The 11434-nt window shown below is 39.8% G+C and overlaps 1 protein-coding gene across 3 annotated transcripts; it reads left to right on the forward strand.

Moving 5' to 3' along the window:
* Positions 1-4173: 4173 nt before the first annotated feature.
* Positions 4174-8266, forward strand: LOC309494884 (uncharacterized protein). Of its 3 annotated transcripts, XM_082164344.1 has the most exons (5): positions 4174-4650; positions 5142-5219; positions 5522-5605; positions 5682-5815; positions 7871-8266. In XM_082164344.1, exons 2-5 carry the CDS (start codon positions 5143-5145, stop codon positions 7966-7968), a joined length of 393 nt encoding a protein of 130 aa, XP_082020470.1. In that variant the 5' UTR covers positions 4174-4650; position 5142; the 3' UTR covers positions 7969-8266. The 3 variants fall into 3 exon arrangements, with proteins under 3 accessions (XP_082020470.1, XP_082020468.1, XP_082020469.1); XM_082164342.1 differs by having other exon boundaries at positions 4174-5219; positions 5495-5605; XM_082164343.1 differs by having other exon boundaries at positions 4174-5219.
* The last annotated feature ends 3168 nt before the right edge of the window (positions 8267-11434 follow it).

The raw sequence follows: 11434 nt of genomic DNA on the forward strand, positions 1-11434 counted from the left end.
AGGGCCGGCCCAGTAGCAGATTATGAAACACAATCTCATGAAATTGCCTATCTACATTTACATTTACATTTAGTCATTTAGCAGACGCCTTTGTCCAAAGCGACTTACAAATTAGGACAAAATTCAGCGAGTCATCATAAAGAGGCAAAAGCAACAACAACGCAGGAAGTGCTCAAAATACGAAGTTCAGGTATTATTCAGAGTAGCATAAGCCTGATAAGTGATGTTTCAAAGGGAAAGGAATTATTATTATTATTTATTTTTTATTTTTTTTCTATAAGGTTAAGTGCTCACGGAAGAGATTGGTTTTCAGCTGTCTTTTGAATGTTGTCAGGGATTCTGCATTCCGGATGAGGGTGGGGAGAGCGTTCCACCAGCATGGAACTGTGAATGAGAATGTTCTGGAAAGTGATTTTGTGGCTTTCTGTGATGGAACCACGAGACGTCGCTCGTTGACCGATCGTAGGTGTCTGGTAGGGATGTAGACTCGTAGGAGTGAGTGAAAGTAGGAGGGAGCTGAGCCTGTGATAGTTCTGTAAGCAAGCGTCAGTGCCTTGAACTTGATGCGAGCAGCGAGAGGTAGCCAGTGCAGAGAGATGAACAGAGGAGTGACGTGGGCCCTCTTGGGCTCGTTGAAGACAAGACGAGCTGCAGCATTCTGGATCATCTGTAGGGGTTTGGTTGCACATGCTGGAAGTCCAGCCAGAAGAGCATTGCAGTAGTCAAGCCTAGAGATGACCAGGGCCTGGACGATAAGTTGTGTTGCATGCTCAGTTAGGAAAGGCCTGATTTTCCTGATGTTGTGCAGTGCAAACCTGCATGATCGAGCTGTCTTTGAAATGTGATCTGTGAAGGTCAGCTGGTCATCAAACGTTACTCCAAGATTTCTGACCGATCTTGATGGGGTGATTAATGATGACTCTAGCTGGATGGTGAAGTCGTGCTGTAGAGACGGATTGGCAGGGAGGACGAGAAGCTCAGTCTTTGCCAGGTTGAGCTGCAGGTGATGTTCCTTCATCCATGTGGAGATGTCCGCCAGACAGCTTGAGACCCGTGCAGCTACTGTGGGATCATCTGGTTGAAAGGAGAGGAAGAGCTGCGTGTCATCAGCATAGCAGTGGTAGGAAAAACCGTGTGCCTGTATGATGTGTCCCAGTGATGTGGTGTAGATGGAGAAGAGGAGGGGACCAAGAACTGAACCCTGGGGAACACCTGTGGTCAGCTGATGTGCTCTGGATACCTCACCTCTCCATGCGACCTTGAAGGACCTACCTGTGAGATAGGACTCAAACCAGTGGAGTGAAGTTCCTGTGATGCCCAGTGATGAGAGGGTGGACATAAGGATCTGATGATTCACCGTGTCGAAGGCAGCAGACAGATCCAGGAGAATGAGGACTGAAGATTTAGAAGCAGCTTTTGCGATCCGTAGGGCTTCTGTGACTGACAGTAATGCAGTCTCAGTTGAATGTCCTTTCTTGAAGCCAGATTGGTTGACATCCAGCTGGTTGTTTAGAGACAAGAAGGATGTTAGTTGGTTGAAGACAGCTCTTTCAAGTGTCTTCGCAATGAATGGTAGGAGAGAGATAGGTCTGTAATTCTCTACAAATGATGTGTTTAGCGTGGGTTTTTTGAGCAGTGGAGTAACCCGAGCCTGCTTGAATGCTGTAGGGAAGGTGCCAGTATGGAGGGATGAGTTGATGATGTGTGTGAGTGATGGTAGAAGTGTGGGAGAGATGGCTTGTAGAAGGTGTGAGGGGATGGGGTCAAGCGGGCAGGTGGTAGGGTGACTGGAGAGGAGAAGTGTAGATACTTCTTCCTCGGTTAGCGAAGAAAAGGAGGACAGAGGGGTATTGGCTGTGGAAGGGGTCGGTCTGGGTTCCTGTGTGTGTGGAGCTGAGAACTGACTGCTGATAGCTGTTGTTTTGTTGGTGAAGAAGTGCGCAAAATCGTCAGCAGTTGAGGAGGCGGGTGGTGGTGGAGGTGGACAGAGGAGAGAGTTGAATGTCTTGAAGAGTAATCGTGTGTTGGAGGAGCTGTTGATCTTGTTGTGGAAGTATGAAGATTTTGCAGCATGAACATCAACAGAAAAGGAGGAGAGGAGAGATTGATACATACTCAGGTCAGATGCGTCTTTTGATTTGTGCCATTTCCTCTCCGCTGCCCTGAGTTCGGTCCGGTGTTCCCGAAGAACCTCAGATAACCAGGGGTTAGAGGGAGTAGCGCGTGCTGGCCTGGAGGAGAGAGGGCTATCTATACCACAAATTTTATTTCTCGTGCCATTTGTACGCCAAGAATGTTTTTTGCGTGCATATGCTACGCACTGTAAACCCCTTGGTTAGGATTAGGGGTGCGGATTGCGTGCCTATTACACGCCATAAAGTGCGTATCATATATGCATGCGAAAACTGCGTATCATAAGCACTACAAATACAATTCCAGGTATTCGCACTTTCATGAGATCGGGCTGAGCCATAGACAGTATAAGAAGTGGACAGAGCCATCTCATTGGAACTCAATTGAGACAAGTGAAGCCCCTTTTTAGCGATTTTTTAGGACTTCCGTTCCTGACGCGCAGACTCAAACCGAGCTTGACGACGTAGATGTGACGTGAGCAACCTGTCTGTCTTCTAGTGGCTGTGGCATGAGAAATCTGAATCATTCCCTTCCGAATCTTGCAGAGACGGAGAGCGTGAGTAGGAGGTATCCACGAGCTAGGAGCAGGAGCGACTTTTGCTAGGTATTCTGATTAATTATTTTGTCATTTTGCTTCCACGTCTCCCCGATTGCCCGCGAGCTTCTCCTCCTGTCCATACGGTAATCTCTCTACTGTGCGACAGAGAGTCGCGTGGTTATGACGCAATCGTTAGCCTACTTTTACAAAAACTGCTTCTACGGGGCCATAACATTTAGCTACAAGGTAATGGAGCATTTTATACATTGTCGTGTTTCTTTAGAAATAAATAATGGACAAATGGAGTCTTTAAACGCATCAGATGTGAAGTTATTCGCTGTCAAAGTGACGCCAAAATGAATGGGAGTCAATGGGATGCTAACAGCAGGTGAAGTTCTGCTACAAGATGGTGGCACGCGGCCGGCTTCAACTTCCGGTCGACTTCCATCCCGCTTGGGCTGAGCAAACACATTTACGTTGTGGCAACGTCTGCGCGAAATTCAACAACTGAGAGACGACATTCTGACAATACATTTTTTATGCTAGATATCCCCCATTTAGCATGTTATGTTTTGAGGTTAATTTTTAATTAGTTAGATGTTAGATAATTATAGCCTATACTTTCAAAATATTGTTTATCCTTATTATTATTTAATGGGCCTAACAGTAAATTAGAAACAAAACACCTGCAAGTGTACACTTAGAAGAGTAAAAATGACAGAAATTAATTCAACTTTATTAAAACTGCATATGGCAATCAATTTGCACTTCCAAAAGTCATACATTTGTGGAAAAAACGAAATAAACGAATATACAAATTTATTTTTAAGTATACTAAAATAAAACATAAAAAGCAAAGGCAGATCAGAACATTTCATGAACAAAACCGGGTTCTGTAGCAGCTACATGGCAGACAGGGGAGCGCGGTCGAAAGCCGGGCGATAAAGGTCGGTAAACGAAATCAGTCAGGATACATCCACAAATCCAGAGGAGCAAAGAAACTAAATAGCAGACAAATCAAAGGAAAAACTAAACGGGTGTGCAAGCGGTTACCAAACATTTTTTTTCTCTGTGTGTTTCCAAAAAAGGAAAAAACATTAACGTGCAACAAGTCTATGCGCTTAAGTCGCTGTCTGTTTGGTTTCCATGGTGACGCGTCATTGCTTGTTACGTGACACACCGCAGCCACAACAGCGCTGAATGAATGATGATCTGCTTTTATGTCATTTTTCCTTTTTTACATTTGTTAGCTATGGCATGAAATATCTGATATTCCGATTGTCAAATATATGCAACGCTATATATATATATATATATATATATATATATATATATATATATATATATATATATATATATATATATATATATAAAACGCAAAGTATTGCAAGAAAAAGGCTAAATGAATGCGATCTTAAGACAATTTTTTAAATACTCGACGGGCCGGATTAAACAGCCTATGTGGCCCGCGGGCCGTAGTTTGCCCACCGCGAGCGCCTCGCTTATAATAAATCCATTCAACATATCTGCACCGGGAGCATTTTTTGACATGACGTGCCACTACTATTTGAGGCTGTTCACACTGGACACATCCAATGAAACTTTATAAACTAGAGCATTTGTCTTTCTGAACGAGTGCATGATGATTTTGTATTGAAGTGTTCATTGTACAGCAACACAGTGTCGGACCAGATCCGGCACACATCTGTTACGCGTCGAATCCACATGTACCAGATGTGGCCCGGATCTGAGCCGACACTATGTGCTGTCTGGTTGCAATGCAATGCCCCGTTCGCTTTAAAACTAGACCCAGAATCCATCAGATCCTGATCTGTCTAGAATGGATATCAGTGTCTCTGTCTCTGGCCTGTGTCAGATTTCTGTGCTCAGGTAACAGAAGCGCTGCTGTCCATTCGAGGACGCTGACTTTCAGCCATGCAAAGTGCAAATGAATCTACACGCTGACTGAAAACAAGCAGGTAAGGTGGCCCGCGTTTGTCTTTCAAAGCAGGTTTCGTTTGGTTTTCAGTTGAAGATTTCGCTTTTGAATGTGTGATTTGGTTGTGACCTGTAAGCAAGACTCTCAGCAGTGACTCACTCTACAAACACAAGACACAATGAGCCGCAGCTGAAACTGCAATGGCAAGAATCACGGAATGACTATAAACAATTTCTGGAGATCCGGTTTTAAGTCTATTTTTGGAGCTTTATAACAGTGTTCATGATTAACATTTTGTTTCAATGCTATCCTGTTCAAAAAGAAAACAACCGTTCAATTGGTCCACCTGCCTGACTAGCTAGCTAACTACCCAAAACCTCTCTGAATCAGACGAGCAAACCAGCTTAGGCTTGGATAATCTGTTCTATGTCTTTATGTTCCATATATAGGCTCCATTATATTTATGTACGTTTGCCATTAATGAGCATGTAAGATTCAACCGAAACCCAGTTTTAATTAGGTTATGTGCAGGATGGCCGGGTCAGGAATTGCTCTGAGGTTACATGAGTTTAAGGAAAGTCAGGACACCAAACATCAACCAGCACAAGTGTAAGTATAAATGATTTTTAAAAGCCTTTGACTCCTAATAACTCAAATTAAAAGTGTTTAGCTCCAGTTATGGATGTTAAACGGGTAATAAAGTGTGCTGGACATCTTTAAATTAAGCAGTTCACATTTGCTGTGATATTGCTTTCATTTCAACTTCAAAATGTTAATGTTGTGTATATGTTTCAGATTAAATTTGGCCAGTTTGTTGCTTTAATACACATAGATTTGAAGCATGTTGGTATGTTTTACTGTGTGCATCATGTTTGTTTGATCAGGTTCCTCTGTTCACTGTGTTTCTCCAGCGCTCGTCGTCAGGGCCGAGATGTTCTGGGAGTGTATCCCGGTCAGATCGCGAGGGTTCACACCGTCAGCTCGTATGTGCACAGGTGAGTAAAAATAAAAATGTAGTCCAGATTTTTATCCACTAGGCTACACCAAACTCAACAGCTTTTTCTTCCTCAGGTCGACACCGAAGACTCCAGACCTGCTGCGTAATGAATCTAGAGCAGAGCAGTGTTATCAGAGAAGAGCGTTCGATCAGCTGAGTCTGCAGGCCTCGCTTCTGTCCGGTCACAGCTCCTCTCAGCTGTCTATAGGTCTGTGTTAGAGAAGATCCGTCTCTGTTTTACCTGCCTTCAGTGTCTTCACTTGCATGTAAACCTCTGTAGAGGAATGAAACAAAAGCTTAAAAGTCTTTTCTTCAGAGTCCTTAATAGAAGATTATGATTAAGTCCCATTTTCTTGATATTTGGCAACACTCACCTTCTAGTCTTACAAAAGATTCTGTCTCTTAAGCTCTTAAACTTGGTCTCCCACCCTGGATAATCAGGAGTGCTGTTGTTGGAAGGCTTATTTCTTCATTGTTTTTTTTTTTTTTCTGGCACCTTACAAAATCATGTTTTGCAAATGTTATGTATATGTAGACACAGCCTGAGCAATTACAGACTTGACCTTCAGAATTTGGGATGTTCTTGACCTGTAAATGTAGAAACAGGGAATTAACGTAAACTCTGTTCCACATCCATTAATCTGCGTAAACATCAAATGGAACTGGTATATGAATTTACATTGTATTAAAAACAGCAGAGAATATTCTGAATCCATAAAAGTGCTGTCACTAGCATGCATGTTCACATATCTCACGCATACTATTGGACCAGCATTGTACCACTAATGTGAAAAGAATCATTCACTCAATTAAATAATGCCTTCATCACCACATCAAAACAGTCAATCAGTCATATAGCGTTACCGGTTTCATACATAGGCTACAGATGATTTGTTATCAGTAATGGTAAATGTAAATATTACAAAGGCCCGTTCACACGGTAACTTATATTAGCGCGATAACTATATTAGCGTACACACGAACAGACGATAACGTTCTGCTGAATCGAATCACGTGATTCGATAACGTTCTGCTGAATCGAGTCGCGCAAATTTAAAGTTAGGTGGATTCTGATTGTTTGTCATTTTGTTTCTTATATCGTTCATCATCTGGAAAAAGCGCTATATGTCGTGTCATTAACTTATAGCTGTGGTGTGGACTCCGCTATTCTCGTCGAGTAAGAGCTATTTTAGGCCTGTTTGTTATCGTCACATATTTCTTCACCTTTAGTAATCTCAACTAAATGTTTTCAGTTTCATAAGAAAATTAATGTGAGTGAGTGGTATTTGTCATATACTGTATGGTAGGTCTATATGTCATTCCACATACGAAAGCTATTATTCTTTGAGGAACACGAAGGAATAATTTTAAATAATGTCAACCATTTGAAACAGGATTAGGCTATTCTAGTGAACTACAACTAAAAATAACATTTACTTCTGAAATTAACTAAAATATTAAAAACGTAAAACTTATTTTATTTTAGCTAGTCATCAAGGCTTCATTTCTCTTTTCTTTTTTTTTTTAGGTTTAACCTGATGATTAATAAACTCTAAAACAACAAAAACTTGTAAACATATTTACAAAAAAATATTAATAAAAAGGATAAAAACGTACAACAAAATTACTAAAACTTTTAACTATAAAAAATATATATAAAATAATAATTTGAAATTTTAATGAAACTATAATAGTATCTCTGTGATACTTAAATAACACTGATTTGAAAGCTGCATAATAATTTTGCATGAATGATTTGATTTTAGAGTTAATACCAAGTTGATTTTTCTTCAGCAATGTCTTCCGACTTAGAATTTTAAAAAGGTAATTTTCTGTTACTGTTTTTTCTTCCTTTATTGAGCTAGACGGCCTTTAGTCACTATGAACAGCTTTAAGGATAAGGAAAACTCTCCTTTTGTGTAACCCAGAATAAAATAGTAGCATATATGGAAAAACATGATGGCAGGTAAATGATGATATTTTATTTTGGGGTGAATTATTTCTTTAATAAATTGTTTGTTTTCACAGACACTGATAGAGTTGATTATGCTTAGGAAACACACATGCCATAAAATCACTGTACCTGCAAGTGTGCCGATCTCCATCAACATGACAAGCCAACAATGCACTCACAATGCATGAAATGCTCTGAAACATAAAGGATTTTAGCTGCTTAAAGCAGATGAAATGACAAACCAACTCATACCATTATAAATGGCAGTCTGTGAACTTTAAGGTGATATTTTGTGCTGTTTTTACACAGGCACTGATGTCCAGAAGTTCACGCTGAGTTCACATCCAGGCCCACTGGAGACACACAGAGGAGATGATCAGCACCTCTGTCTGACCCAAAACACATGAAGCTGCTATCAAAACCATAATCAAAACCTTTCGTTTGAGGAACAAATCTTCCTGGTGGAATGTGATCACACAATGACACAGCAGATCTGTCAGGGCCGTCATGTAAAACATGCGTTTGAGTACTTTTCCACTGGCATGCAACCAGAACCTGAAAGCCACAAAGACATTACTTCATGCATGTCTGCAATGATCAGCCTTAAAACAGTGAAAGTAGTACACAGAATCATAGAATAAAATGTGAATGATATAAAAGAGTTTTGTTTTGTGAAGATTTGTGTGACTACGTTAAGGTGACTAATCCGAGCTGTTGTTTGTTTAGATTTACTTCAAAGTATGACATTATATGGCATTATCTCAATCATACATTGGTTAAATACAGAAACTATTTTAATATGTATATATCCCAATGCAATTCATTAGATGATCAAACAAATGAGGACTAACAAATGAGCAATAATCTCCACCTGCATTTGAACCTTTATTTGACAAAGGATGTTGTGTGGGAAACATATCTAATCATATTTAACTATCAGATAATCACAGCAGTGAGAGACTGACGTCCTTGTTGGCATGTGTGTCAACATCTAAATGTCTGAGTCATGCTGACATTCATCTTGTGTTCACATCAAAAATAGCTCAAACTCTTCTGAACTGAGTTCACTTCCTGTAAAATGATCCCACGCTATAGAGACACTGAACAATTCACGTTTATCGGTTTCAGACTATTGTCAAACAGCTCCAGTCTTCTCTGATATCCGATACTTGCGTCATAACTCGTGATCGTGTTCCTCAACTGATAGGTTCATTGTTCGTCACCAGATTTGACATGGTGCAATGAGGGTGTGCGTGATGCTGAACCTGGATAATTTCTGCATAATTAAATATATTTAAGCAATTTAATAACTGATCCAAATGAAAATAAAGTGGATGCAAAAGTATTTGGACACTTAAGTCACTCAAAATGTGGGAATGTCAAGATAAAAGTGTCATTTATTTTAAAGAAGCACAAGCACGTTTTCAAGGAAAACTCTCATATATATATATGTTTGGTACAAATTATTCATGGTTCGGTTTGTATCACGGTTTTAAGGGTCACGGTTTCAGTACGGTTTTGTACAGTTGGGAGAACAAGTATTTGATACACTGCCGATTTTGCAGGTTTTCCCCCTTACAAAGCATGTAGAAGTCTGTCATTTGTATCATAGGTACTCTTCAACTGTGAGTGACGGAATCTAAAACAAAAATCCAGAAAATCACATTGTATGATTTTTAAGTAATTAATTTTCATTTTATTGCATGACATAAGTATTTGATACATCAGAAAAGCAGAACTTAATATTTGGAAAATAAACCTTTGTTTGCAATTACAGAGATCATACGTTTCCTGTAGTTCTTGACCAGGTTTGCACACACTGCAGCAGGGATTTTGGCCCACTCCTCCATACAGACCTTCTCCAGATCAGGTTTCGGGGCTGGGCAATACAGACTTTCAGCTCATCCTTCTTCTTCCTCCAAACACGGCGAGTGGAGTTTAGACAAAAAAGCTCTATTTTTGTCTCATCAGACCACATGACCTTCTCCCATTCCTCCTCTGGATCATCCAGATGGTCATTGGCAAACTTCAGACGGGCTTGGACATGCGCTGGCTTGAGCAGGGGGACATGCGCTGGCTTGAGCAGGGGGACATGCGCTGGCTTGGGCAGGGGGACCTTGCGTGCGCTGCAGGATTTTAATCCATGACGGCGTAGTGTGTTACTAATGGTTTTCTTTGAGACTGTGGTCCCAGCTCTCTTCAGGTCATTGACCAGGCCCTGCCGTGTAGTTCTGGACTGATCCCTCACCTTCCTCATGATCATTGATGCCCCACGAGGTGCCTCAGACCGAGGGAGATTGACCGTCATCTTGAACTTCTTCCATTTTCTAATAATTGCGCCAACAGTTGTTGCCTTCTCACCAAGCTGCTTGCCTATTGTCCTGTAGCCCATCCCAGCCTTGTGCAGGTCTACAATTTTATCCCTGATGTCCTTACACAGCTCTCTGGTCTTGGCCATTGTGGAGAGGTTGGAGTCTGTTTGATTGAGTGAGTGGACAGGTGTCTTTTATACAGGTAACGAGTTCAAACAGGTGCAGTTAATACAGGTAATGAGTGGAGAACAGGAGGGCTTCTTAAAGAAAAACTAACAGGTCTGTGAGAGCCGGAATTCTTACTGGTTGGTAGGTGATCAAATACTTATGTCATGCAATAAAATGCACATTAATTATTTAAAAATCATACAATGTGATTTTCTGGGGTTTTTTTTTTAGATTCCGTCTCTCACAGTTGAAGTGTACCTATGATAAAAATTACAGACCTCTACATGATCTGTAAAACCTGCAAAATCGGCAGTGTATCAAATACTTTTTCTCCCCACTGTATGTGCTCTTTTCAGGGTAAAAAGGACTACTGTCAAATAAAAAAAATAAAAATAAGAACAAATATTCTAACAACAAGCAACAGCACAAATAAATACAATAGAGCAAAAATACTAATGAAATAAACAGTGCTTTTCAGGTTATTTAGGCATCTAACAGTAGTTTTCAGGTACAGAAATTAAATAATCAAATGTAAAACAACATTGGATATCTTAACTGTATAAATTAAATAAAGATTAATCAATATTAAAGTTACAAAAGCTATTCAGTCAAGAGCAGTGAGAGATTTTCTTGTCTTTTGTTTAGTTAAAATGAAAAACACAGACAGCAGCAGGAATATTAGGCTGCTGTCACTTTAAGAGCGAATGCACGGATGTAATATACTGATACTGTACACATGCGTTTACTTTCTCAACTCTTTACGTTCACTTAAGACAAAACATAACCTACTGTGTTTGCTAGGATACTCGCAGACTGATCACACAAGTTATCATATATATATATATATATATATATATATATATATAAGAAATATAGCACAAGTATAATTTTTACAATTACATTTTTTTTGTAAGATCTCAAAATATAAAACAAAAATGTTGTACAATTTATATAAAATTAACATAAGTTTTGTGAAACATTTATATGCTAATATGATGACCTAGTATCACCTGGTAATACGTGACCTTTTGTATCTAATGCAGTGAAAAGTTAGGTTTTGATCATTTAAGGGTCCAGATACTTTTTGGGCCACTTTGTACACAGTTTAAAATACTTTTCACTTCAAAAATATATTTTTTGGGACATTTACATGGTCTACATATACATGCATTTCACACAACTGAACATTGATTGACAGTCTTTACAGAGAAATGAATCATAGTATTGCGTATTTGAATACTCCAGACAAAACTGCTCTGTAACAACACAAGAAGCATCTGTTCAGTTATTAATTACTGCCGAAACTATGTGGCAGTCCAGCTGAAATTACATAATAGTAATCCAACCACAGGTGTGTGTGATACCAGTCCACCCACCATACATTTCTGGACTT

This window comes from Leuciscus leuciscus, assembly GCF_965113295.1.
Source record: "Leuciscus leuciscus genome assembly, chromosome: 3".
In the NCBI taxonomy this organism is placed as follows: domain Eukaryota; kingdom Metazoa; phylum Chordata; class Actinopteri; order Cypriniformes; family Leuciscidae; genus Leuciscus; species Leuciscus leuciscus.